General features: G+C 38.3%; 8 protein-coding genes across 14 annotated transcripts; 4 read left to right on the top strand and 4 right to left on the bottom strand.

Annotated features, from left to right (window-relative positions):
- Positions 1–483: 483 nt before the first annotated feature.
- On the bottom strand, positions 484–3577 carry LOC104731984 (calcineurin B-like protein 6). Of its 3 annotated transcripts, XM_087479397.1 has the most exons (9): positions 3035–3577; positions 2148–2939; positions 1820–1964; positions 1668–1738; positions 1525–1584; positions 1344–1452; positions 1132–1265; positions 933–1045; positions 484–859 (listed from the first exon to the last, which is right to left on the bottom strand). In XM_087479397.1, the coding sequence occupies exons 3-9, from the start codon at positions 1935–1937 to the stop codon at positions 766–768; spliced, it is 699 nt and encodes a 232-aa protein (XP_087335523.1). In that variant the 5' UTR covers positions 1938–1964; positions 2148–2939; positions 3035–3577; the 3' UTR covers positions 484–765. The 3 variants fall into 3 exon arrangements, with proteins under 3 accessions (XP_087335523.1, XP_010449804.1, XP_087335524.1); XM_010451502.3 differs by lacking the exon at positions 3035–3577 and having other exon boundaries at positions 2059–2283; XM_087479398.1 differs by lacking the exons at positions 484–859; positions 3035–3577 and having other exon boundaries at positions 929–1045; positions 2059–2164.
- On the top strand, positions 3228–5596 carry LOC104731983 (SNF1-related protein kinase regulatory subunit beta-2). 2 transcript variants are annotated; one of them, XM_010451500.3, is made up of 4 exons: positions 3228–4076; positions 4189–4370; positions 4476–4638; positions 4848–5596. In XM_010451500.3, the coding sequence occupies exons 1-4, from the start codon at positions 3876–3878 to the stop codon at positions 5172–5174; spliced, it is 873 nt and encodes a 290-aa protein (XP_010449802.1). In that variant the 5' UTR covers positions 3228–3875; the 3' UTR covers positions 5175–5596. The 2 variants fall into 2 exon arrangements, with proteins under 2 accessions (XP_010449802.1, XP_010449803.1); XM_010451501.3 differs by having other exon boundaries at positions 3235–4076; positions 4479–4638.
- A 561-nt stretch (positions 5597–6157) lies between these two features.
- LOC104731982 (oligopeptide transporter 3) lies at positions 6158–9315 on the bottom strand. Its single transcript, XM_010451499.3, has 5 exons — positions 8456–9315; positions 8196–8293; positions 7533–8102; positions 7196–7451; positions 6158–7112 (listed from the first exon to the last, which is right to left on the bottom strand). Exons 1-5 carry the CDS (start codon positions 8945–8947, stop codon positions 6315–6317), a joined length of 2214 nt encoding a protein of 737 aa, XP_010449801.1. The 5' UTR covers positions 8948–9315; the 3' UTR covers positions 6158–6314.
- A 3319-nt stretch (positions 9316–12634) lies between these two features.
- On the top strand, positions 12635–14702 carry LOC109124860 (uncharacterized). Its single transcript, XM_010451498.3, has 3 exons — positions 12635–13070; positions 13566–13647; positions 13763–14702. Exons 1-3 carry the CDS (start codon positions 13047–13049, stop codon positions 14455–14457), a joined length of 801 nt encoding a protein of 266 aa, XP_010449800.2. The 5' UTR covers positions 12635–13046; the 3' UTR covers positions 14458–14702.
- Positions 14703–17600: 2898 nt separating this feature from the next.
- On the top strand, positions 17601–20045 carry LOC147930621 (pentatricopeptide repeat-containing protein At4g16390, chloroplastic). Its single transcript, XM_087479390.1, has one exon. It carries the CDS (start codon positions 17749–17751, stop codon positions 19864–19866), a length of 2118 nt encoding a protein of 705 aa, XP_087335516.1. The 5' UTR covers positions 17601–17748; the 3' UTR covers positions 19867–20045.
- Positions 20046–21223: 1178 nt separating this feature from the next.
- LOC147930620 (uncharacterized) lies at positions 21224–21734 on the top strand. Its single transcript, XM_087479396.1, has one exon. The coding sequence runs from the start codon at positions 21369–21371 to the stop codon at positions 21633–21635; it is 267 nt and encodes an 88-aa protein (XP_087335522.1). The 5' UTR covers positions 21224–21368; the 3' UTR covers positions 21636–21734.
- Positions 21693–22408, bottom strand: LOC147930619 (uncharacterized). The gene has a single exon (XM_087479395.1). It carries the CDS (start codon positions 22362–22364, stop codon positions 21807–21809), a length of 558 nt encoding a protein of 185 aa, XP_087335521.1. The 5' UTR covers positions 22365–22408; the 3' UTR covers positions 21693–21806.
- A 72-nt stretch (positions 22409–22480) lies between these two features.
- On the bottom strand, positions 22481–25857 carry LOC104731978 (transcriptional adapter ADA2b). 4 transcript variants are annotated; one of them, XM_087479391.1, is made up of 12 exons: positions 25529–25857; positions 25126–25181; positions 24860–25032; positions 24629–24694; positions 24368–24493; positions 24193–24268; positions 24048–24096; positions 23951–23970; positions 23476–23695; positions 23179–23389; positions 22873–23097; positions 22481–22791 (listed from the first exon to the last, which is right to left on the bottom strand). In XM_087479391.1, exons 1-12 carry the CDS (start codon positions 25576–25578, stop codon positions 22600–22602), a joined length of 1464 nt encoding a protein of 487 aa, XP_087335517.1. In that variant the 5' UTR covers positions 25579–25857; the 3' UTR covers positions 22481–22599. The 4 variants fall into 4 exon arrangements, with proteins under 4 accessions (XP_087335517.1, XP_087335519.1, XP_087335518.1 ...); XM_087479393.1 differs by having other exon boundaries at positions 23476–23683; XM_087479392.1 differs by having other exon boundaries at positions 24048–24093.
- Positions 25858–26071: the final 214 nt, after the last annotated feature.

The raw sequence follows: 26071 nt of genomic DNA, 5'->3' as shown, positions 1-26071 counted from the left end.
ATTCAACAGAAATTGTGTTACAGAGTTTAGTATTTATACAACCTAATAACCAGAAGTAAACCATATAAATTAAGTAAACCGGATAAAGGAAACTGGATTACATATTCTGAAAGTCTGAAAAAACAAATTTAATTTGACTTAAGAAAAAAAAAAAGAAAAACAAACAAGCCAAACGAAATTAATTGACAGAATTCCAGAATCTAATCGAGCTTGAAAACATGTACGAATATTTTGATCTAAACCGGTTAATGACCAACCAAATTGAACCGGCCAAAAGGTTCAATGAAATTGACATTTTTTTCATGAAAAACAACAAAATGTTGGCTTTGCTTTGGAGATTAAAAATCTGCCTCGCTGCTGTTAACCAACAAAGGTATGGTTTCAAAAATTACACTTTCTTTGAGCAAAGAAGCTATTGGAGGAAAGGAACTGAACTTGAAAAGTCGATTCCAAAAATCATAATATCACACTGCTCTTTGTATGTGTTACAAAAATTTAATACCAGACAAGTTTTCAGGTACAATTAGATTGGTGTGAAAACAAAGTTTATACATACATAGAAGGATATCATAATCTCTTAATGCCAAGTAAAATTATCAACTTGCACAATCCAACAGATAAGATAACGGGACAAGTTTGCGGATAACAAACCTGTGAAGAGACAATGTAGTTTTCAAAACGTTTGTGATCTTGTTAAAAATAATGGACTAATGGAGAAGAAATATAGGAGAAAGAATGAATCTTATAAAGTTTTTGGTCCTTTCTTCATATCCCTGAACATCCATATGCCTCCAGCTCACTAGGATTGTCTGACACTATAGTGTGAAATACAAAATTTGGAAACGTCTTCGTTACGTCCCTACACAAACACAAACACATAAACCTATCAGCCTTGCGCCGGAAGAAGATAACAAGGCAAAGACATGACTTACTTGAGATGTTGAAGGCTCATGTTTTGTATCAGAGAGGGATGGCGCAATACAAGAGTCCGCCACTCTTCCTTATCGATCTTGCCGTCCTTTTTAGTATCAGCGTCTTCAAAAGTCTACAATAATCATTTTTTACATATGTCAAAAAATAAATATGACAAGGCCTAGTCAATGTCCGCTGAGATCAACTAACCCAACCAACCTTGTCTATGATGCTCTCAATCACATAATCAGAAAGATTCATGCCAGTTTCAGTTAGAGTCGCCACCACCATTTGCTTCACCTCCTGTCGCTCTATAGACCCTTGCTGCTTCAGATCATACAGCTTAAAAGAAACTGCAGGGGCAAAAGATGAGCATGCCAAGGTTTGGATATGAGAATTAAAAAAAGGTGAATTAAGGCTCTACCACTTACACTCAATCTTATCCTCAAATGCAGCGTTGGGGTGAAAGACGGAAAGAGAACGAGCAAAGGCTTCAAAATCTAGAATCCCAGTATGCTTGGTATCAAATAAGTCGAACACCTGGAAAGCTTGAAGCTAGATGAGTGTACAGCAAGGAAATCCAGATGGGTAAGTTACAAGTACTATTATTACCCTATCAGCAAAAAGGCTTCTTGTTGTGTTCATCTTGAATAGTACGAATTGAAAATGTTCCTGAAATTCATTTGAAAGGATCCTAGTGAATGTAGAGGAGCACAAGACATAGTACAAGTAACCGATGATTAATTATGGCTTACCTTATCGATAAGCCCGTCTTTGCTAATGTTCTTGAACAGTTCGTAAAGAGCTTCAATTTCATTCACAGTAACTGCAATTGGTACACAATTAAAGACATTATTGTTGAGGTTGTGATCCTAGAATAAAGTTTTTGGAAGAAAAAGAAACATACACACAGTGCCTCTAGCCACATCCTTAGGGTTCTGACGACCCTTGGGAGGATCAGCATCACAACAAGTCAACAGAATTAAGGATAAGTGCTTTAATCCATCTAAACATTGCATCATCATCTCTCCCACGACTCACTATTTCCATGCCTACCACAAACATAAACAAGTGGTTAATCCCATTGAACATAACACAAACACTCTAAAGTTTTGCATCAGTAAAAAAAAAAATCAAGAATCGAACATAAATTTGCCGATGCAATGCAGACATCAAGTGAATGTAGCCTTGACTTTTGAGAGCAGAGAAGAAGATGATGCACCAAGAAAATATACCTTTCTTTTGTTTTTTCTTCTCGTTAACGTGTAGAGAAGCTTCAGATTAGGACTATTTCCAAGAGTCTTTTCTTATTTTGGCCACGATCTATCTTTCTCTCTCTCCATAAAAGTTTGTAGTTGGCTGCTGAGACATGGGAAAGGATCTAAAGTTCGTTGGCTTAAATAAGTCAACTCTAATTAGTTGGTGACCACTTTAACAAGTTGACATTTCGAGAGAGAGAGAGAAATTAAGAGTAAGAAGATACTATGATGGACTCATCATAACTAATAAGATACACAAGACCATAAAATGTCGGTTTCAGGGAACAACATTCACAAAACAAGCCTTGAAGGGTGAAGTTAATACGCTTTGGCACAGAATGAGTGAGTCCTGCCCCTCTGACCACCAGCGATCTATATATGCTTCAATCTCAAACATAGTTGATCCTCTAGTGCTACTTCTTTTGACCATGGTTTATGGATTTGAATACAAGTCAATCGAAAGTGATGTTTAAGATATTGACTTTGCTTTCTTTTACAGCAAACAAACTCACCATTCGACTTTATTGATGTAAAGGTGATTGTTAGTTTTTGTTGTGATAAGCTTCAAAAAGTTCTCCCAAGTCACAAGCAAAGGCTAAAAAAAACTCTTTTCATCCTTTGGCAACCACATCCGAGCTTATACTGCAGGAACAATCACAAGGCCCACTTCCATTCTCCAAAGACTGAAACACATATTAGTTAGGCTAGTATAGCTAGGCTCTCCTCTCCATCTCTTCTCTTAATAATTATTTTGATTCCATCCATCATCTATATATGAGCACTACTAGTTTTCAGTAGTGGGGAACATACAATAACCAAAATAGAAATTTGGTAAAGTCAAAAGCTGAAGTATATGTACTCACCTTGTTGTTAGCCACAGCCTCTTTGCCAAAACAAACCCAATTGGTGGTCAAAAAAGAAAAAAGTATTAATTTGCATTGTTTGTAAAAAAAAAAAGTCACTTCATTTTGGTGTAGGAGCATAGCAATGAGTGAGTTAACGAAAGTATTTGGTGATTGATATGCCTATTACCACTGATTTAACTGGAGACCAAATGTTGGTTGAGGGGGTAAATGTAACCAAATCAAACTATAGGGTAATAAATACAAAAAAAAAAAAAAAAAAAAAAAAAACGAAGAGATGAAAGTAAAGAGATGGGAGAAAAAAATGTGAGTGGGGGAAGATGGGAGAGTGTATGGGAACAACATCAACAACAACAATTGATGAAATGACAGAACAACAACAACAAATATAGGATCGTTTCAATATGATATTTGTGTGTGTGTGTGTGTGTGTGTGTGAGAGAGAGAGAAGAAGAGTCTTGAGTTGAAATCAAAAGATTGGTCCTTTTTTCCTCTCTTTCCTGCTTTTTTTTGCTTTCTTTTTTAGTTTTTTTCTCTGATCTCTCTCTCAGTCAGTCAGGAAGAAGCTTTTATAATTGTTGTGTTTGCCCCCCCCTCAATTTCTCCGTCCCTACTCTCTTCTCTTTTGATCAATTTCTAACGATAAAGCTCGAATCTTTTTTCAAACCCGGGTCTGTCCTTGTAATCGAGTGTGTTCTTGTCACTCATGAATTTGTGTTGTTGAGATCCGTTTGAGAAGTTACCTCTTTGTTAAAAAAAAAGAGAGCTTTTTTTTAAGGGAGAGATATAGAAAGAGAGAGAGAGATTGAGATTAGATTTATCATTTTTGTGTTTGTGGGATATGGGTAACGTGAACGGGAGAGAAGAAGCGAATAGTAACAACGCCTCCGCGGTTGAAGACGACGACGCTGAAATTTGTTCCCGTGAAGCCATGTCTGCTGCTTCCGATGGCAACCACCATGTAGCTCCTCCTGAGCTTATGGGTCAATCTCCTCCTCATAGCCCTCGAGCTACTCAGTCTCCTCTCATGTTCGCTCCTCAGGTTTTCAGATTCGCTTTTCTCTCTCTCTCGCTGTCTTTATCTGGAAGGATGTAATGAAACGAAAAGAGATCTGGAGCTTAATAAAGTTTGTGTCTTTTTTTGTGTTTGAAAGGTTCCGGTGCTTCCACTTCAAAGACCTGATGAAATTCACATCCCTAATCCGTCGTGGATGCAAACGCCATCTTCTTTGTATGAAGAGGCTTGTAACGAGCAAGGTATCCCTACGATGATCACTTGGTGCCATGGTGGCAAGGAGATTGCTGTTGAAGGATCATGGGACAATTGGAAGACAAGGTTTTTTTTTTAGCTCAATGTTTTGTTTTCAATTTTAATTTGGCTTCTTTATAGTTTCGAAATCTGAGCTTTATGTTGTTCTTGTGTTGTGGGGGGTTTGATCAGAAGTCGGCTGCAGAGATCTGGGAAAGATTTCACAATCATGAAAGTGTTGCCTTCAGGAGTCTATGAGTACAGGTTCATTGTTGATGGACAGTGGAGGCATGCCCCTGAGCTTCCCTTGGCAAGAGATGATGCTGGGAACACTTTCAACATTTTGGACCTTCAGGTACCTTTTCATATATCATCAGCTTTTCGAATCGGTTAGTAGGTGGAGAAGTGAAACATTTAATGAGAGACTACTGGAACTGCGTAACTAGGATTATAGGGAATGGGAAAGAGATCTATGTTGGTTTGCAAGTTTAGAAAACAAGGCTTTGTAGTTCCTTTTTTTCGATTTTGCGTGTGAAAACAGCAGAGATACTTTGATGTATGCAGGACTATGTTCCTGAAGACATTCAAAGCATATCTGGGTTTGAGCCTCCGCAATCTCCAGAGAATAGTTACAGCAACTTGCTTTTGGGAGCTGAGGACTACTCCAAAGAACCGCCTGTGGTTCCCCCGCACCTACAGATGACACTGCTGAACTTGCCAGCAGCCAATCCTGACATTCCATCTCCGCTGCAAAGACCTCAGCATGTCATCCTCAATCATCTTTACATGCAGAAGGGCAAAAGTGGTCCATCTGTGGTTGCGCTTGGTTCCACTCACCGCTTTTTAGCAAAGTATGTAACTGTGGTGCTCTACAAGTCATTGCAGAGGTGAGAAGATATGATGCCAATTCGGAATGGGTAGCATGTGGAAACTCGAATGCTCCCTATCTAATTTGGTGTTAAAAGTTAAAACTCATGGAGAATGGGTGAGGCTATAGGAAGGAGATACACGAAGAGAGTTATTTGCAGGCAAAGTATTCCCTCGATACGGCGAATTTTGTTGTCTTTAAAGTTGTCAATAAGGTTTACCAACAGAATGAAGATGCAGTATTCAGTCAGTGTCTGTGTAATCTTTTGATTCGAAGACTTCATCATCTGTTTTTTTTTTTTTTAGTATAATTTAGAAAAGAAGAATGCAGGAACGACTTCACTTGTAAAACCGGCAAATCTTTTTTTATGGTTTTGTTTTGGGGCTTTCAAGTTTTCACAACAGTTGTCACCTGCCAGTCTTCTTAAATTATTGTTTGTTTCAAATCTAGCAAAGTCAAGTGTGATTGTGACAGATGATCATATGCTTCTGCAACAAAGCATCTGCAGATCAATTATATACCGGTGAAAAGCAGAAGATGACAGATTTCTTAATGGCCCAAAAGAATCTAAAGTAGAGTTTATTGTATTCTGATTGGGACTATCTAACAGTAGAAGGCTGTACAGCATTCTGATGGACACTGTTTGAGGTTATGTCCGGCGTTCTGCAGGGCAAAGAATAACAGCACCCCCACTTACGGCGGTCGGTGTACGTAATTGCACTTCTACTTCCACCTCTTGTGGTAATTGGACACAGAGTAGCTGAAGATGGTTACTGTGACAAGCAAGCTGGCAAAGCTGTATGAGATAACTGGAATGTTGATGAGAGAGATCCACTTCTTGTTTAGGAAGATGTTAGTTATGCTTTCGGTAGAGTCCCAATTCCGCATTTTCCTTTTGCTCGTTATTCGAGTCTCTTGGTGGTTGGTTCTAATATCTATAACATTGACGTCCTTGGTCAAAAGCTATATGTAGCAGAAAATACAAAGATGTGAAACAAAGCATCACTTTCTGCTGAAGAGATCTCTTTCTCAAATCAATCTTAAATAGAGTTTATTGCATTCTGATGGCCACTATCTAACAGTAGAAGGCTGTACAGAAAGAAGCAATAGAAAGAGCAAAACATGTTGATTTATATGTCTGAATCTAATCAAAGTTGTTGAATTTAGAAAACGGGACAGCCTTTGGCTTTGATTCCAGGAGCTGTGGGACAGGAGGCGAGAGGGCAGTGGTCTACTTCTGTGCCCCACCATTTAAGGTCGTGTCCAGCGTTCTGCAGAGCGAAGAACAAGAGTACCCCCATGAACGCAGTCCCTGCATCGAGTGCTGCAGAGAGTACGTAATTGTACTTCTGCCACCATCTCTTGTGGTAATTGAACACAAAGTAGTTGAAGATGGTTCCTGTGACCAGCCAGCTAGCAATGTTAGTTGGAGTGGCTGGAGGCATTCCTGCAAAGCCGTAGGAGATAACCGGAATGTTGATGAGAGGGATCCACTTCTTGTTTGGGAAGACCTTGCTCAACGCCCACACTGGAACAGGCAGGACAGCTCCAATGAGGAAGAGCCAGACAAGGTTACGGTACATGCCTCCTGGTCCAAACAGCCGTCTTGGTCCTATCAACCCCCAAATAACTGAAGCATCAAACGTCACTCTGTACTTGGGGCAAGTCCAGGGGCTATTAGGGTGGGTTCCTTCGATGTCGCATATGTCTTGAATGCTCTCCAGCATCCACCAGGCCACTCCCAGATTCACCACACCAGCTACCACAGTGCCAACCAGCTGAGCTGTGTACATGCAGCGCGGTGGGATTTTCATGTAATGGCCAAGCTTAAGGTCTGACAAGAATGAGAGAGCGTGGACTGTGCTGATCCGCCCGTAGATCTTGAAAATCAGGTTTGCAATGGGTTTTCCAGGCAGGATATAACCGATTATGAACTGCCCTATTATATCATATCCTGGTTGCTGCAAATGTTAAGAAAAAATATACAAAGTATGAGCATGGGTTATTGGAGGAGGCTTTATCTCTCATATAAACTACTATTAACCTGATTTGTAGTTGCTTGAATGACACCAATAGGGAGGGTGACAATAAAGGCCAATGCAAAAGCAAAGAGCATTCCCCACCATGGAAGCTGCACTGACTCCTTCCACACAAAAGACATGAGGAGAGACATAGCTACACTTCCTACCAGCAGTATATAAAACCACCACTCAGGCACTTTTTTGTAACTTTGCATCAGTTTCCCATGGATGTCCAGCTTCCTGGTGTTTACTGCAGACCAAGTTTGCCTCCATATGTCCCTGCACAAAACACACCAAGTGATGATTCTCTTCTCACAGTACCGTACCTACTCAACAGAACTGAATAAGAAAAAAACTAACCTGCCGTTGAACAATGCCACATGAGTTAGAGTTGCAGTGAATCTCGCAAACCCGGATCCGATGGAGAGTGCGAAAAGAGGGCTGAGGTAAAGCTTCCCGTATTTGTCATATGCACCAATATCCAAATCAAACTGCGGTGTCAAGATCTTGGTTGTGTCATACTTCTGGCCGGTGGTAGTGAAGAGCTGATTGGAGAAAATTGGGAACTTTCTGGCATCGAAAGTGTTGAACTTCCAGTAACAAACAGGGACGATGATGTAAATGAACATGATGAAACCAACACCAACGTTGAGGATAGAGGACCATGGAGCCACCAAGGGACTACCATGGTAAGCAGAGATACCAGCCCAGTCAAGAGTGAAGGCTCCAACTCCAAGGCCATGGTACCCTGAGCCAACTTGCTGAGCGGTGATGCTGTTAGGCCAAGCCCAACATACCCATGAGAAGAAGGTCAAGATTGGGAATAGATAGCCTGGAAGCGCATAGTAAAGAAAGCTAGCACCAAGAGCCACTAGAAAGAACTGCATCCTCGTAAAGCCTTTGGACTTCTCTTCCTTCTCGTGCAACGCCCTGAAACAAACACAGAAACAATACAATTCAACTTCAACGGAATCAGCTTTCTCGCAGTGCAGGTAATATACGAATCAAGATTGGATTTAAAACCTGAAGAGAGACACTTGAGCAAGATTAGAAGGCCACCACATGTCAACAGGATCAACCAAGTACCTCCTCAAAATTCCAGCCCAACCATACCCGATAATCTACAAAATTTCATTTCCATTCTTGGTCAACTAACAGATCCATAATGAATCTTGAAAGCCTAAGAAAGAGAGAGAGAGAGAGAGAGAGAGAGAGAGAGAGAGAGAGAGAGAGAGAGAGAGAGAGAGAGAGAGAGAGAGAGAGAGAGAGAGAGAGAAAGATACCTGAGTGGTCAAGACGATGAAGAGACCACAGATGAAGCTAAGGCTCTGCTTATAGTAAGCCTTCATAACAGTAATAGCCCCAATGGAGTAAGCATCACCACCACCGTAAGAAACGCCACAATTGGCAAAGATGGTGATAATGACATGCTCTTTGATATTAAAAGGACCAGGATTGAGGCTAAACTTCCACCCAAGAAGGTTGCGAGAAGTGGTGGGAAGAGTCCTAGCCATGAACTTGCCGATGGGCAAGACAGCGATCTGCATGAGGATGGCCGAGATGGTGAGTGGCTGCGTGCGGTAGGTGAAGAAAGTGTTGAGAAAGATGAGCAGAACACAAGAGGTCAGACCCAAGAACCAAGCTCTGAATGTCATCACCGGTATGCTTGGGTCGTCCGTCTCAGGAACCACCAGAGCCACTTCCTCCACGGGACAACGCTCGTGGTCCGAGGAGAGATGGGCATTGTTTTTATCAACAGCCTTCTCGGCGTCCATCTCTTTCTCTCTTTCTTCTTCTTCCCTGAAGTACCAGACAAAGATACAATGTTTCGTTGTTGTTCTTGTTTATATATAACCAAAGGACAAGACAGGGGAACTACTGTCATAAAGTGAAATGCTGTTCGAATTTACATTATTGCCCTTTTTTCTATTCGTTTAGACTATCTACGTGTCACTCTTTCACGCAATCCGATGAAGAAAATCTTTTGTCAATTAATACTCATATAATCACAAGTAAATGATACTGATCTTTGACTCGTTAGGAGTATGGTAAAAAGGCAAATAAGAACACTTAAATTAAGGAAAATGAGATTTTGCAAGACTGCAAAGGCACATTGGGAGGTTGTAAATGGTCTGGCTTTCCTATTTTTTCCACGCTTGTGAGACGCACGTGTCATTAGACGTTCGACACACTCAGAACACTGTCAAGTTCAAAGCTGTCTCGGGTGGGCCTGTTTTTGACACTCGACTAAGACGCAACGTTTCACGTTTCCAACGCCGTGAGAATTGCAATTCCGAAATAGGCCAATGGAAGAGAACGGCCGTTAGTATTCTCACGGAGGTCGTGTTGCGAAGGCGTGGTAAGCTCGTGGTGCGCACATAACAAAACTCTATCCACGTGCCAATCATGCTAACGTGTTATTTACAGAGTGGGCTGTTTGTGACACTTGGACTTGTCCGAGTGGGATTGAGATGAGAACCTTTGAATATGCTTTTTTGCACTTTTCCATTGGTTGTGTCCGTGAAAAGTCCAATTAAAAAAAACAGTGATTTTGTGGAAATGACGGCAAATAATATTAAAGTAAAAGGGAGTTAAAGTCGTTAAACTATTCACTCGATTCTTAGGAAATTATGGAATACATATGAATAAAGCACTCAAACGTTTTAAACAAATTAAAAATGGCAAAAGATAACTAATGCTATGTTTTTAAGAATGGAGGTTATACAAATACTAGATGGATTAGAGTTAGACAGTGACATGTTTCTCTATCGTTTTGGTTAGAATGAAGCCTCCTGACATATATATATGAAAACATTGTTTGGCTTTCCACTTTGCTATGAGAAAAGAAAAAAACACAAAGGTCTATATTATTTGAACAACAAAGACAATATACACAATTCTACACAAAAAAACATCAAGAACTTTAACAAAAGGAATATTTAGTCTTTTATTTTCTCTTTCTGTTTGAAGGAATAAGTCCATAGGATGGTAAGAGAGATCGTTGTAGAGACATACACCACTACTTGTTAATATGATTCTTGAGTAGTTTTGAAGCAATGAATTTTGGAATTGAGCGAATGACACATCACACAATCCCCCACACTATTATTCATTATTCTTCTTCCACACAGAAAACGACATTTTCCTTATTGTTAGTTAATTCTCCCTTTATTCCCCTTACAGTCCTAAACCCCTAAAAAGCCTCTTTTTATATTTCTTCGCTTTCCTCCTCACTTTCCCTTATTATCACATAAAAGTTAAAACAAATAGTACTATGTATACACATTGTTGTTCACGAACCGTAAATCATTCAATAATTACGCACCACAAAAATTACAGCAATCATTTCATTTGGAGGCAAAAAGCGAACGAGACATTACCTACCTTGCGGGCCGGGCATGATTCTGCATCGACCAAAACGAATTTCTTCTATTCCATTAACATTTTCATTGTCTTAAGTGCTTGTCGTTCTCGGACCAGCTTCTCATTTTCAATATATATGTGATACGTATATAGTTTACTTTATAGTTCATAGATGATCTCTTGAGTTGAAAGATACTAGCTAAAAGATCTAATGTTGTCGGATCAAATTGGTGACATAAAATAGAGACATTGAATAATCGGTAAGAGACAAAAGTATGAAGAATTTTTTTTTTTTTTTTTTGAAAATTGCGATCACAAAAGTAGAGGGTACAAAATATTGTATCGTAAAAATACATCATCAACTCCGTACCATTTCTTTACATAGTGAAAACACTAGAATGATACCAATCAAGTTTGTTAATGTGTGAATGGATAAAGATAAGGTAGAAAGTATCAAAGTAGTACATGTCTCGGAGCCACACAAAGTAGAGAGGATATATATCTTGGCAATCACATCAAAAAGGACAGAATCTTATCAAAGTCTTCCTAACTTTTGAGTTGCAAAATTGGGACCCAACAGATTTCCAATCTCATTATTTATTTGAATTTTCAGCCGAGACGACGACTCCTTGTTTTGTACATTTCCGTGCGTCTCTTTCAGTATTATATATTCTTCTCAATCTGTTTCAACTAAATCGTATACTTAACCCTAAATCTACATAGCAAATAATTGAGATATTATACAGAGCATTAAGGTCCAAAACATACACTAACGAACTATATATATAGTAACTAAACAACTGAAATTGTCTTGCAAGATATATAAAAGAGGAGAAACTTTAAAGTTGCCATAAGATAAGAGAGAGCAAGCATTGGGGTATAAGGTGCATCATAACTAGGCATAGCCACTTTGGTACTTAGAAGGCCCTTTTTGGGGCCTGATCGTCACTGAAACAAACACATATTGTTAGAAAAATGTATTGTTTTACTTTTCTTTTATGAAACTATATCGACTTATGAGTTATGAAGATACCTAGCTAACAATTTGTTCATGATGTGTTAATTCCAGCTTCATTAGACGTAGGCATATTAACCGAGCCCAAACGAACCTGATTCGAAGGAGAGTTTATGTGCAATCTGTTTGGCTAAGATCTTCCAACCAAACTGAAACTGTATCGAATTAAAAATGTCAAATACAAAGCGAAGTTACAGAAGTAAATTTTGTTTAGAGTCCTGCTAAAGTTTTATAAAACCCCAGTTAAACTGAACTGTATCGAATCCAAACTGGTAATTATAAATTCATAACTCCCACCCCTAATATTTTAGATCATACATTGTTATGAAAATGAATGTGAAACGGCCCGTTGGACTTGGTGATCAGTAGGATTGAAGTTTCCAATCTAACAGTAGAGAGAGTCCAATAAGAGTTATGTCATTTTTTTGTATTACAAAATGCCCATTGGGTCTAATGACCCCCCATCAATTCAGAACTCATATACCACCACCAATATGCATCACAAAGAGGGGCATTCTTTTTTTGCCCTTTGTAAAAAAAAATACAAAACGCCCAAAAGATAAAGTGTTATTATTCGACCAACTATTCTGCATGTGACGAATCTTCCAGCTCTTTCTTTTGTTGTTGTTTTTCTCTCGTTCTATCTTCTTCTTACGTATGAAGAATTGATGATGATGATGATTGCTCTCTTTGTTCGTTAGTGAAAAATGAAAATATTAAAAGATAAAACATACAAAATTAATGTCTATCTCTAAATTTATATTAGATAATTACAAAACATATGATGTGGGAGTTGGACTATTGGAGTGATTGATTAATCGAGCTGGATATACAAATTACAAAGATACCATTTGAAAAAAAAGAAGAAGTAAGTATTAATTATATAAACAAACAAAATTATAGAAGGAGACAAAGAGTTGCGTTGAAGGAAGAATGATTGAGAAAATTGAATATAAGCCGACTCACACCCCACTCCTTTACTTAAAATAGTCTTAATTTTTATTTTCTTCCATGTCAATGTGTTTAACTGTTTATAGTAAAAGTGTAAAACTAGTTAAGAAACATTGAATTTTAAAAGTATGAAACTTTAAAAAGAAACAACGAATTTAAGAGATGAGCAGTAAATATCATTTGGCATTTGGTAATAGCAGTAAATCAAGAAAGAAAGATTTTGGTTTAAGTCAAATAATGGCAACTATGAAAGTTAGAGATGTGAAAAGGGTTCTGGTGATTCATTATTGTACTACCTTAGGCTTAGGCTGCAGCATTTTTTTATTTTTATTGAGATAGTATGAGAAAGCTTTTTTTCTGATTAATCAAAATCGACGCCAACTAGTAACGCGTGTCATCATAACATTGGTGGAGTAGGATTTGAGTCTGTATTATAAAAAGCTACACTTCTCACCACCACCCATCTCTCTCTCTCTTGAAGTAGACTCTAAGCTAGAGCCACCGTCAGATTTCAGATCTCAGATCTCAGCTCTTCATTCCAAGCCATGGCCGAGAAGGGCAAGGAAAAGGTTACTTTCTTCTCTTCTCTTCTCTTCTCTTCTCTTCTCTTCTCTGCTCTTTTTTCTTTTATTCAGTTTAGTTGTGTGATCCTTTTTAATATGTGGGTCTTGAGGATATTTAACATCTTTGTGGGCATATATCTCTTTGTTTATTTATTATTAACATGAAGAGGTTTTTTTGTATATGTGGGTTGTGTTTGTTTTTGTGTGGATTAAAAAAGACAGCACCAACTTTGTGGAAACTATGAGAAGAAATCAGATTCTCTTTAACCCCAAAATAAAAACAAGAAAAAAAGAAGAAGAGATCAGATTCTTCTCTTTCTCTTTTTGTGTCAGAGATCGAATCTGTTCTTCTACTCTCTTTTTTCATTTTTTGTTGGTTGTTTATTACAGTAATAAGATCTTATAAATGTCAAATCCAATGTATATACAATTAATATAAAAAAAACTATGGAAGAAGAAGAAGAAGCTGAGGATTTAGTGATGTTGATGTCTCAAAAACAGGTTACTATGATGAAGTTGAAGGTGGATCTTGATTGTGCCAAGTGTTACAAGAAAGTCAAGAAGGTTCTATGCAAATTCCCTCGTGAGTTACTTCTTTCTTTTTTCTTTCTTCTTTTTTTGGTAAATTATTTTTTGTTGATTTTTGTATTTGGAAATGGACTGAGTGGATTTTATGCTTGTGTGATTGGGAACAAGAGAAATAAGAGACCAGTTGTTCGATGAAAAGGCCAACATTGTCATCATCAAGGTGGTTTGCTGTAGTCCTGAGAGGATCATGGACAAACTATGTTCCAAAGGCGGCGGCTCCATAAAGACCATCGAGATCGTCGAGCCACCCAAGCCTCCTCAGCCACAGCCACAACCAGCTCCTCAAAAGCCTAAAGATCCTGAGAAGCCTAAAGCTCCAGAGAAGCCCAAGGAACCTGAGAAGCCTAAGCAGCCTGAAAAGCCTAAAGAACCCGAGAAGCCTAAGCAACCCGAGAAGCCTAAAGAACCCGAGAAGCCAAAGCAACCCGAAAAGCCAAAAGAACCCGAGAAGCCAGCCGCTGCCGCCAAACCCGCACCAGCTCCCGCACCTGCCCCAGCGCCAGGTCCCGCACCAGCTCCCGCACCTGCCCCGAAGCAGCAGCCGGGACCACCACCACAGGTGATCCCAATGATGCCGCAAGGGCAGCCAGCAATGTGTTGTGGACCAACATACTATGATGGTTACGGAGGACCAGCGTTCAACGGATATGGAATGCCGCCGCCGCAGCCATACGAGTGCTATGGACGACCAGTCTACGATAGCTGGGGTGGGGGCTGCCCACCACCACCTGCTTACCGAACGTGCCACGTCACCAGATGTGATTACTTCAGCGAAGAGAATCCACAGAGCTGCTCCATCATGTGATTGACTTCTGTTTATTACCTTTTAAAAGATCCTTTTATTTTACTTCAATCTTTTTCTTTATTATACAAGTAATAAAATATATATATATAGAGACATTTACGTGTAATGTTGTGATTATGAGAACCAATAAGGAAGGAAGAAGGGTCGTTGTATTTTGTAATTTGGTAGCCATTTCAAATATTTGGTTGTCCCATTCGAAAGATGTGTAAAACAACTGTAAACATTAAAGCAAATTTGTTTTATTATCTTCTTTATACTTCTATGAACCAATAATAGTACTTCGCTTTATCTCTTTAATCTATGCCTTTTGTGATGTGCCACTGATTTAGCTTTCTTTCTTCTTTTCGTTTATCAAAGTAGCGTCGGTGGTAATTATCGGGATGTGTGACATTTTTCTTCTTCTTGACAAGTTTGACGAAGGATTCGTGCACATGAGCTGTATAGTATACAGTACCTTATTCTTACGAAGTTAGTATTATTATGATGCCATTTTAAAATATTCGTAGGAGAAAGGAGGTTAGAGTTTATGTTATTGGAAAACAAACTCTTTAAGGATGACCACAAAATATGTTTAAGAGGCAGTGAAGAAAAAAGAACCCAAAAACAATACGGGTGTAAAAGGATGGACTGATGCCATCAGTCTGATGGTCCACAAACAAATTCCATATCTTTTATGTGTGAACGCATTGCTAAGGTCAACTTTACTAGAACTAGATTTGTCATAAGTTGAATCAGAACTACTATTTGTTTACAATACATGTTAGTTCGAAGACTGTATGTCGGCTCTCAATTAGGACAATAATTTATTAACGTTTAGACATTTCAAAGACGAGTTACACGATATGTGAATGGTTTTCGTATGTGCCAAGTGTTCAAATGTGCTATTTGTGGTACTTTAAATAATCAATAACTAACTATAAAGAAACTTTGTTAGCACTAACCTATCGGTCTTTGAAGAACTTTCTTTACTCATCAAATATAAAATCAAGAGACATGATATATTTGCGTGTCTCAAGAGACCATTTCTTTGACTTTAATTTGATGTCGGATTTTATTTTTTGAGAGTAAACACGAGAACATAACAAACTGATCTACATATATTATATCTTGAGATGTTTCATTTTATGTTGGCTTTTTAAGTGACTATTCTCATAAGATTTCAAATTGTATGGACTAATAAATAGTATCCGACTGTGACAAATACAGCACATCTCATCCTTTCCACCCATAAGACCTTAAGGTTAACGTTAATAATACTAGCTTCTACATTACATGCATGATGCATGCTTTGTTTAGAAATCTAATTTTATTTCCGATGCTCTATTTAATTTGTTTAGATATAACTTTCTTTCGTGAGACCATAATTTCAATGAAACTATAAAACGGTTTGAAATAAAGTCTCTTAACTCCACTAGGTATCCATACATGCATCTTTAGAATATTTGATCTTCTAACCAAACTATATCCCTTCCACAATTCTTGAAGTAACAATCTATTTGGGGCCGAATATGATCTCAAATACTATAGTAGAGGTATTAATTTACTGGAACCATAAATTTTTATTAATTTATCAATAAAATTATAATTAAATGTTCATAATTTAGTATTCTTATTTAAAATATATTCTCTCCTTTGTCTATTAGTTGTTGTTCTATAATTAAAATTTTATTTTATAATAGTTGATGTTTTAGTTTTCAATGTAGATGTTTGATAATGTTATAATAATTGTCGTTTTAAATTTTGTTTTTGTCGTTTTTCAATGTAGATTTTCTATGTAGATGTTTGATAGTTAAAATGTCTGAACTGTTTTAATGTTTTGACCAATTAAAATTTTAGAAAATCTATTAATGAAAGGGAAAATCAAAATTATAATTATTTTTAAATTTGTGTGCAAAAAATCTTCAATGACAACTAATTTGATAGGATGGAGTATATTTTAAAATAAATTTTAGTCATTGTAATCAATACTTTTTATAATCAAGAAAACCAACTGATGTCTTGAAAAGAACACCAATACTTTTTACAAAATTTAGAAATGGATTTCAGGAAAACTAATGTAAATTTAAGAAACAACATCAACACAAAAATCATATCACTAAATTTCTTATATATATATATATACTAATCATTTATACAATTATTCATTTATAATATTGATCATGGTATCATATATTTCTATAAGGTATTAAAAAAATGTCTTTAGTTTTTTATTGAATTGTGTTTAAAATTATACTGGTCAAACTTGGAAATGGATCAATTTATCAATTTTAGTAATTATTAAATTATCAAGATTTTTCTTGTACGTTATTATTACTACTGTTTCTCAAAATAAGAAAAGTTATTTCAAATAAAGTTATTAATCCATGTCAGCAAAATCTTTCAATAATTATTAATCCATATTTCAAAAAAAATTATTAATCCTTATTTCAAATTAAATTATTAATCTATTTTAGTAAAGACGTGTGCTATCTACTGGAACATTCTAGTCGCTTGTTCTCATCCTGGAGTGACAGAGTTTGCTCACTACATCTTAGGTAAGGTCTTCAAAAATCTTTTCTATTGGATGCTTTAATTGTAGCAATCACATTAAGTCAAGGAGACTATTTTTGACTTTAATTTGATTCCGATTTTATTTCTTGAGAGTTAAAACACGAGAACATAACAAACTGATCGACATCGACATATCTTGAGAGGTTTCATTTTATGTTGGCTTCTCTCATAAGATTTCAAATTGTATGGACTAAATAGTACCCGATTGTGATAAATACAACATATCTCATCCTTTACATCCATAAGACCTTAAGGTTAACGTTAAGTCGTTAATCATGAAAACGCTTCTACATGCATGTTTTGTTTAGATATCTAACTTTCTTTCGTGAGAACTTATTTTCAACGAAACTATAAAAAAACTTGTTTGAAATAAAGTCTCTTAACTCCACTATCCATCTTTTTGATCTTATAACCTAAACTACGTATATCCCTTTCACAATTCTTGAATTTCTGAAACTCGTTCAGTCGTACTATAATGGGCTTTTATTATTTAACCGTAAAAATTTATATGGGCCATATGGTCATGTCCAAACCCAATACGCCGTCGTCATCTATTAGAAAGCTAGTGGCACTACGCGGTGGGTTTCAACGCTTAAAACATCAGGCAGTTATATTGAGGAATACTTAAACAGCACAACTTTCTTCCTTTCCTTCTTCTCTTACAAAATCGCTCTGTTGGATAAGGTCTCGACTCAAGGCTACTACACTGCAACTACGAAGAAGAAGTAGTAACACCCCAAAATGTCATTTCATCATCTATGCTCGTCTCCCTCATCTCTTCTCCACGACCCTCTTCCTCTCTGCAATCTTCTCTCAGTGTATCCCAAATCCACTCCAAGAAGCTTCTTCTGCTCATACAACCCCAATTCTTCTCCTTCACACTCCAGAAACCTTCTCCAAGCAACCCATGTTTCAGTACAAGAAGCGATTCCGCAAGAAACCCGGACCGAAAAATCCAAACTTGATGCGGATCTTCCATTACCAGAACCTCCTGCAGCTTCCAAAAGCTACGTCTGGGTTAACCCCAAAAGCCCCAGAGCTTCACAGCTCCGTAGAAAATCTTACGATTCGAGGTACTCTTCTCTTATCAAACTATCTGAGTCTCTTGACGCATGTAAACCAAACGACGCTGATGTTTGCGATGTCATTACTGGCTTTGGTGGTAAATTGTTTGAGCAAGATGCTGTTGTGACCCTCAATAACATGAATAACCCTGAAACTGCGCCACTTGTGTTGAACAATCTCTTGGAGACGATGAAACCTAGCAGGGAAGTGATTCTCTACAATGTCACCATGAAGGTGTTTAGGAAAAGCAAGGATCTTGAAAAGTCAGAGAAGCTGTTCGGTGAAATGCTTGAGAGAGGTGTTAAACCGGATAATGCAACTTTCACTACCATCATTAGTTGTGCTAGGCAGTGTGGTGTACCTAAGAGAGCTGTTGAGTGGTTTGAGAAAATGTCTTCCTTTGGATGTGAGCCTGATAATGTCACTTTGGCAGCTATGATTGATGCTTACGGGCGTGCTGGTGATGTTGAGATGGCTTTGAGCTTGTATGACCGTGCTAGGACTGAGAATTGGCGTATTGACGCTGTTACTTTTTCGACTTTGATTAGGATTTATGGTGTTTCTGGAAACTATGATGGGTGTCTTAATATCTATGAAGAGATGAAAGCCCTTGGGGTGAAGCCTAATCTTGTTATTTACAATAGGTTGTTAGATTCAATGGGTAGAGCTAAGAGGCCTTGGCAGGCTAAGATAATCTACAAGGATCTTATTAGCAATGGGTTTACACCCAACTGGAGTACTTATGCTGCTCTTGTTAGAGCTTATGGTAGAGCTCGTTATGGGGATGATGCACTTGCTATCTACCGTGAGATGAAGGATAAAGGATTGTCTTTAACTGTGATTCTTTACAATACTCTCTTGTCCATGTGTGCTGATATCGGATATGTGGATGAGGCTTTTGAGATCTTTCAAGATATGAAGAATTGTGGGTCTTGTGATCCGGACAGCTGGACCTTTTCTTCGCTGATCACTGTGTACTCTTGTAGTGGGAGGGTTTCAGAGGCTGAGGCGGCTCTTGTTCAAATGAGAGAAGCTGGTTTTGAGCCTACTCTTTTTGTTCTGACGTCAGTTATCCAGTGTTATGGGAAAGCCAAACAGGTAGATGATGTTGTGAGGACATTCGATCAAGTGTTGGAACTGGGCATTACTCCGGATGACAGATTCTGTGGGTGCCTTTTGAACGTAATGACCCAGACGCCGAGTGAGGAAATTGGTAAACTCATTGGCTGTGTCGAAAAGGCTAAGCCAAAGCTTGGTCAAGTGGTAAAGATGTTGGTCGAGGAGCAAAACTGCGAGGAAGGGGTGTTCAAGAAGGAAGCATCTGAGTTGATTGATTCCATTGGCTCTGATGTAAAGAAAGCATATTTGAACTGCTTGATTGATCTCTGTGTCAATCTCAATAAGTTGGAAAGAGCTTGTGAGATCCTACAACTGGGACTTGAGTGTGACATTTATACGGGTCTCCAATCAAAATCTGCTACCCAATGGTCTTTACATCTAAAAAGTCTCTCTCTGGGGGCAGCCTTGACTGCTCTTCATGTTTGGATGAATGACTTATCAGAGGCAGCTCTGGAATCTGGAGAAGAGTTCCCTCCGTTACTTGGAATCAACACTGGACATGGAAAACACAAATACTCAGACAAAGGTTTGGCAGCTGTTTTCGAGTCTCACTTAAAAGAGCTAAATGCTCCTTTCCATGAAGCCTCGGATAAGGTTGGCTGGTTTTTGACTACTAGTGTTGCGGCAAAGGCATGGTTGGAGTCTAGACGCTCATCTGGAGGAGTTTCTGTGTAGCTTTTGTAATCGGTATGTAGCTTTGATGTCTCTTTGGCTTCGAGCTTTATCCACTATTTAGCTTTCTTTCTCCTGATACCAGTATATTCTGGATCAGGAAAGATTTTGTAATGTTAGCAAACTCGGGTTATACACATTTGAAACAATTTAGAGAGCTGATTAAGTCTCCTTCTCATTAATTAGTTCATGGTCTTCTCTTCATATCCTCCTATTGACTTTAATACTGGGGCGGTGTTGATTTGACTTTGCCTTCCTCCTAGGAAGCATGCTTCATTAATATTTAAGACTTTGACATTTGCATGTGCAACTAGATATGTTTATCAAGTGCTGCTACATTAGCTGACCACAATAAAGAAAAGGGTTAGTGGGCATATGATGGTCTGCACGTTGGTCCAAGAGCTGAATATAAATTGTTTGAATCATGGCATCATCACATAACTATGAACCATGGGAAACTGTATTCACTCATCGCTCTGCAAGCATGGAAACAAGGTCACAGATGTCTGGTCAGATGATGAGGCATCAACAGAGAAGGCCAAGGAATCACTTCAGGATCCAGCTGAGAGCAAACCTGGGAGAAAGCGGTGCATAAAGATCACGCTGACAAGGAAACAGCTCGAGCTGTTGCTGCGGCAAAACCCACAAGGCGTTTTGTTACAGCAGAAATGGAAGCCATCTTTGCAGACAATAGTAGAGGTAGATAGCTTTTGATAGTCGCTTTGCTGTATAAATTTTGAATTCCGCTATGGTTTTGAACTTTGAAGCTGAATAGCAGAAGAGACGGAAGTTTTAAGAACAAGTAACAACTCAGTCTAGTAGTTGTAAATTTTGTGTTCAAGAAGATCTTATGACTGCTGATATATGTAAAGTGATTAATACATTTCTTATAATGGGTTTGTTTTTGAAAACCCATTAATGGAGAATGTCAGAGTTATTCTGATTGTGTAAGAGTTTTTGTTTAAAATCTTATAATGTTAATCAATTGCTTGAGTAGTAATGACAATGAGTTTAATAATGTAAACTAAGAAAAGAAAGAGGATGATATGCCTTTCCATTGGATTTGAAGAAAAGGAAGAAACTTTGCAAAGCGATCAGCGATCCCATTATTCCTTCTTTATTCTCTTATTACACAAAGTCTTTGTTTGGTAATCATATCACGAGGAAAAGAGACAAAACCCATCTTCCGGACAAAAGCATCATCTTAGAATGACGATAATGTCCCTTCACATTCTGTAAACTTAAGGGGTATTCAAGTCAGTAATCATTGATTAGTGGGTTAAACTATTGTAAACAATGGAATCTTCACCAAGCACACAGCCACTTGAAAAGGACTTGATAACTTGCGTTTGATCAACATAGCCCAAAGGTACCAACTTTCAAATCTAAACCATCTCAATCTCCCTTCCTCATAAATTGCAATCTTCAGAGTTCTTTTGGCTTCAACATCTTCCCTCTCCTATTCCCCTTCTCTCTCTCTATCTCTCCTAGTTGATCAAAAAGAAATGGAGATCCAGACAAAGCTAATGGAATACAGATTCCATTTCATGGTGGCAATCATGGTGAGCGTGATTGTGGTGTCGCTCATGTACGCAGCACCAAGGATTGTGAACATTTTAGCCTATTTCTGGCCTCTGTTTGCGTCAACTGCAGCCTTCTTGGCGATGGCAATCACCTTCGGTGGTTTTCAACAGCTTTCAGAAGAAGTCACTGGCGAGGGACTGATGAATTACGTCGCCGGACGGCCTGAAGATTCTTACAAATACTATTGAAAACCAATTCTCACATCTTCTAAGAGCTTTTTACAATGTACATGATTTGGTGTAACGTTTATGTCAAATAAAATGTGATTGATGATTGTGTAACAAAAATATAAATAGATCAAAAAGACAAGAACATAAAAGCAGAGTATTAATGAAGAGAACAAAACAAACTATAGTTGGTTAATAACTGTAATCATAAGCAAATTCGTTTACACCGATCATTGCTGAGACAACTTGGGAGACGATATAGAAGCTTCCACCTAAGATGATCACAATGAGAACAGCGGAGATTGGGTTCTTGAGGAGTTCGAAGATAGGCTCAAAGACTGCGGAGAGGGCTCCGGTGCTGACCGTGAGAGCGTAAAGACCGTACCTTCTCACGTTGTCCCAAAACTCTTCCATTAAAGGACCTTCTGGTCCAAGCGCCATAGCTTTCTCTGCATCCATTCCCCATACCAAAGCCATCATCAACCCTACGGAGACTCCACCAACCACAGCATGTCTCCAGTGTCGCTCCAAACCCAGAGGTCTTTGTACCTTTTCAAGCTTGACGCCTCTGCTAGTTTTCGAAGTTAATCTTCTTCTGGCTGAGCCGCACCGAACAAGACATGATGTCCTGTTCCTTGTGCTTGAGCTCGGAAAAGCTTGAGCTGATGCTAATGATCTGCTATTGCTAAAATGGAGGTGTGGTTGCAGACAAGATAGTTTCATTTTGGGGAGAGACATCATCGTCGTCATCTCACCTCTTCCTTTCCTTGTACTTGTAGGAGTCAGATTCCCTTCTTTCTTATATACTAAAACATTGGGGTTTAGATTGTGTGGCTCTCATTCACCTTATCTCTTTTCACAATCTGTGGATAATTGTTTTTTCTATTATAAACTAATTCTGATAAGGTGTAATAAACAAGGTTATGTCAACAAATAACTCAACAGAGCTCACACATATATATATGGTACAACACTACACAAGCCTTTAAAGTTGAGCAATGCCCTTCTTCACAAGCATATCATAAACTCGATCCACTTTGGTTGGTTCAATCTTGAACAGGCTATATGCATCAGACTTCTTCGTCACATTCCCTTTGAATATCTCATGTGACATCACTTGTTGCATCTGTAGATAAACCGGTGGAACCAACTTGACCTCGTTGCACAGACGCTTCTCCTGCAAAACAAACAACTCTTCTTTCAGTTACAACTTACAGCAAAAACTCATTTTCACACTGTTCAGTATCTAGACACGCACGGATTCAGACAGCAGTTGCGACTCTGTGAATCCAATCAGGTCCAAATCATTCACATAGCTTGAAGAAGCTTGCACAGGAGGTCTAGAGCCTATTTCCCCCACAATCTGACCAAATTGACCGCTCTCTTTCCCTCTGTTCATCCCTTCTTCGTTCTCTCTCTTCCTCTTCCTCCCAAGATACCTCTCCGCTTCAGCCGTCGAACGACACCCTGCCACTTGAGCTTCCTGCCCCACCCAACCCAAAACAGTGAGTCACATCCAGTCCAAGAAACCAAACACACAGGTTGAGAGTAGCAATGTCCTTACCTTAAGATCTTTGAGTCGTTTCACCATGCGGTACTCGCTTACAACACTACGGAGTAGCTCGTCGTGCTCCTCTTTTGAATGGAAACGCATAAAAACGTCCAAACGTCGACACTGCACTTTCTCCTCCTGAGACAGGTCCTTCTCAAAGGGATTTGGGTACAACAGGTTTCTTTCTATTATGAATTCTTTTCTACGTTTCCTCTCATCAAGCCTACAAACATCACACTCACCTGTGTCAGAGTGGGCAGCGGCAAAAAAAGAGAGACTATGTTCACTGTTTTATCTTAAAGGATGTACCTTTTCGAATAGATACGCAACACACGAAGCTTCAGCTCATGTTCTTCAGGAGTATCATTATCTTTGAACTCCATCTCAGCCAAGAGTTGCTCAGCATCATTGTCGTATTCAGGGTCAAACTCTTCTCTTTTTTGGTTGTAATTACTCAATTCAACCAAAGAGTTGTTTACCGGGGTGGCCACAGGTTTCTTTCCTCCAAAACTCCTGTCTATATGAGACTCTACCCACAAAGCACGTCAGAACAAAGAAAAGGGGAGAAAATATCAACCAGTATAAACACAATGACAGATATTGGGCCTTTTTTGGATCTTTAAAATATGCTCAATCAGCTTCTTACGTACAAGAGCCAGATGATTCCATTTACGAGATTGTGATCTAGATATAACTATTGCTGTAAACTAGAGCAACTATATAATACAACAACAAGCACACCTAGATCTTAAACCGAATATAACATACCAAGCAAAGGACTCACCTTTTTGTGTATCTTCAACTCTGCGAAAAAATTGGATAAAAGATGAGAAAATGATAAGGTATCACTATACAGTATCTGTGAAGAACGAGAGACATACTTGACTTTAGGAGGAGAGAACGGGTACTCTTCTTTCATGTTCTGCTCTGCTGCCAAATAAGAAGCCACATCAATATCAGAACTAAGATACCAACACGTACAACGAAGAATCACACAACCATCAATTAAATTAGATTAGGACATACCTTTCTTGTCATCAATGCGTCCTTTTGCCATGGCTTGAAGTTCTTTTCTGTTCTTCCCTGCTACATGTGACATATCCTGGGAAAAAAACGTATCTCCCTTGGATCAATACATTGCAAAAGGCTAAAGCATTATTGTCGAAAATATATGTTATCTTAACAGATCGATTCAGCATACTGGAAGTGGGAAAAATGGCGAGTTCAAATAAATGTTTCTGTAGTGCTCGAGACACTGTTCTTTACTCTTGGTTCCAACATGCTCCGCAACCTCTGCCCAGTTTCCCAAGCCATAAATTTCAAGTCCCTGAATTAAGAGATTAAAAAAAATTACTTTTCACTTAAAGAGTCAGATTTTATAGAAAAACAAATCAGTATGATAAAGGAAGAAAGAAACAGAATTTATAGAACCACAAATCAGTATGATAAAAGCAAGTGGTACCTCCAGGAGAAGCATTTCATCATCAGCACTCCAGTCCGGACAAATAAGCGGGAATGTTAGATTTCCCTGAGAAAGCAAATGAAATATAATTGGTTATGATTGGAACTCAACCAAAAGATCTATCCACTGAGTCCTAGATGATGAGAGTACAGAGAAAACTCATCACTCTCTCAAAGAATCAAACTTTTCGCTGCAAACTAAAAAGTAAGGGAAAGCGAAAGCCAAACTAACCATAACTCGGTAAGGGTGATCACATTTGTGAGGAGTGATCTCAGCTCCAACAGACATACATTCAACACAGAGATCAAAATCGGGACAGACAGCACATTTGATCCTAATTTTGCCAGTAATGTCTTTCTGGCAATAATCGCAGTTATACTTGCCTCCTCCCTCAGTACCTGGAACTGTCTCCACACAAGTAGAGACGTTAGAACAAAAGTGGAATCTTGACAGGAGAACAAAAAAAAAAGAAAAGTTTGATGAGTAAAAATTTGTACCCGTAGATGTCGACTCAAAGTTCTCCACATTAGCCGCATTTTTCTTTTTCCTCGTTCTACAACAACACAAAGGCAAAACACAATTTTACCACAAAGATCATAAGAGAGAGACTATATCTACTGAAAAGCCACCAAATTTGAAGCAACCCTCATTGTCCCAACTAAAAAAAAAAGCAAGGATTATAGCGCAACGCAGATTCAAAACACATACGAAATTCGATCAATTCAGCACTAATGAAAAGAGATTTAAAAAGCCTCAATTTTGAAGCGATGCTCTCATTGTCCCAATGATACAGATTCAAAGAAACTTGAAATATCAAATTCAGCAGAAACTGGCAATTAATTATAACAGAGAAATACACGAGAAGAAATCCATATGGGGAAGAATGAATTGTGAGTAAACCTCTGAGTAGGGTCTTCGTAATTGTGGAAGTTCCCACGAGAGCGACCCATTGTTTGGGAATTATGCCGAAAACCCAAAAAGGATTGAAGAACCCTAACTTAATGCCACCAGCATCCAAGACAAGATCGAATGGGGTACTTGTGGGGTATTCGATAAAAGTAAGTATTACGGAAGAAAGATCTAATCGGAATTGAACAAAACTAAACTCGGTCGGAATTTGTCAGGTCGGATCTGTGTAGTAAAATTGACCTGAGAAAAATTAGGGAAGCTGACGAAATTTTGTAAAGCACTGTGCTTTTAGATTTTTCGGGTGATGCTCTCTTTACTATATATATATATATATATTTTAATAAGCATTGCCTCTAATAATTTACCTTTGTTCAAAAAAAGAAGAAACAAACTTTTACTTATGTCAACGCAATAATCCTGAATGGTGTTTGCGAGAAAAAAAAAAAAAAAAAAAAAAGGAAAAGTGCAACAAAGAAGCTAAATTAGTAATGTCAAAAAAAAATTAAGAAAAAAAGCACCATGTGTGTAGATACT

The sequence above is a fragment of the Camelina sativa genome, chromosome 12 (assembly GCF_030686135.1).
Source record: "Camelina sativa cultivar CO46 ecotype springtype chromosome 12, ASM3068613v1".
Classification (NCBI taxonomy): domain Eukaryota; kingdom Viridiplantae; phylum Streptophyta; class Magnoliopsida; order Brassicales; family Brassicaceae; genus Camelina; species Camelina sativa.
The sequence above is the reverse complement of the archived record's forward strand: the minus strand, read 5'-3'. Positions and strand labels throughout refer to the sequence as shown.

Coding starts and splice junctions, on each gene's coding strand:
- LOC147930620 (XM_087479396.1), top strand. CDS start 21,369: ATGGAGATCCAGACAAAGCTAATGGAATACAGATTCCATTTCATGGTG.
- LOC104731978 (XM_087479391.1), bottom strand. CDS start 25,578: ATGGGTCGCTCTCGTGGGAACTTCCACAATTACGAAGACCCTACTCAG. Junction 24,695..24,859: donor ATCACCCTTACCGAGTTATG/GTTAGTTTGGCT, acceptor TTGCTTTCTCAG/GGAAATCTAACATTCCCGCT. Junction 24,494..24,628: donor ATGAAATGCTTCTCCTGGAG/GTACCACTTGCT, acceptor CTCTTAATTCAG/GGACTTGAAATTTATGGCTT.
- LOC104731982 (XM_010451499.3), bottom strand. CDS start 8,947: ATGGACGCCGAGAAGGCTGTTGATAAAAACAATGCCCATCTCTCCTCG. Junction 8,103..8,195: donor GCTCAAGTGTCTCTCTTCAG/GTTTTAAATCCA, acceptor TGTTTGTTTCAG/GGCGTTGCACGAGAAGGAAG. Junction 7,113..7,195: donor TTCAAGCAACTACAAATCAG/GTTAATAGTAGT, acceptor TAACATTTGCAG/CAACCAGGATATGATATAAT.
- LOC104731984 (XM_087479397.1), bottom strand. CDS start 1,937: ATGATGATGCAATGTTTAGATGGATTAAAGCACTTATCCTTAATTCTG. Junction 1,453..1,524: donor GAAGCCTTTTTGCTGATAGG/GTAATAATAGTA, acceptor CAAGCTTTCCAG/GTGTTCGACTTATTTGATAC. Junction 860..932: donor ATGAGCCTTCAACATCTCAA/GTAAGTCATGTC, acceptor GTGTTTGTGTAG/GGACGTAACGAAGACGTTTC.
- LOC147930621 (XM_087479390.1), top strand. CDS start 17,749: ATGTCATTTCATCATCTATGCTCGTCTCCCTCATCTCTTCTCCACGAC.
- LOC147930619 (XM_087479395.1), bottom strand. CDS start 22,364: ATGACGACGATGATGTCTCTCCCCAAAATGAAACTATCTTGTCTGCAA.
- LOC104731983 (XM_010451500.3), top strand. CDS start 3,876: ATGGGTAACGTGAACGGGAGAGAAGAAGCGAATAGTAACAACGCCTCC. Junction 4,077..4,188: donor CTCTCATGTTCGCTCCTCAG/GTTTTCAGATTC, acceptor TGTGTTTGAAAG/GTTCCGGTGCTTCCACTTCA. Junction 4,371..4,475: donor TGGGACAATTGGAAGACAAG/GTTTTTTTTTTA, acceptor GGGTTTGATCAG/AAGTCGGCTGCAGAGATCTG.
- LOC109124860 (XM_010451498.3), top strand. CDS start 13,047: ATGGCCGAGAAGGGCAAGGAAAAG. Junction 13,071..13,565: donor CCGAGAAGGGCAAGGAAAAG/GTTACTTTCTTC, acceptor TCTCAAAAACAG/GTTACTATGATGAAGTTGAA. Junction 13,648..13,762: donor GGTTCTATGCAAATTCCCTC/GTGAGTTACTTC, acceptor TGGGAACAAGAG/AAATAAGAGACCAGTTGTTC.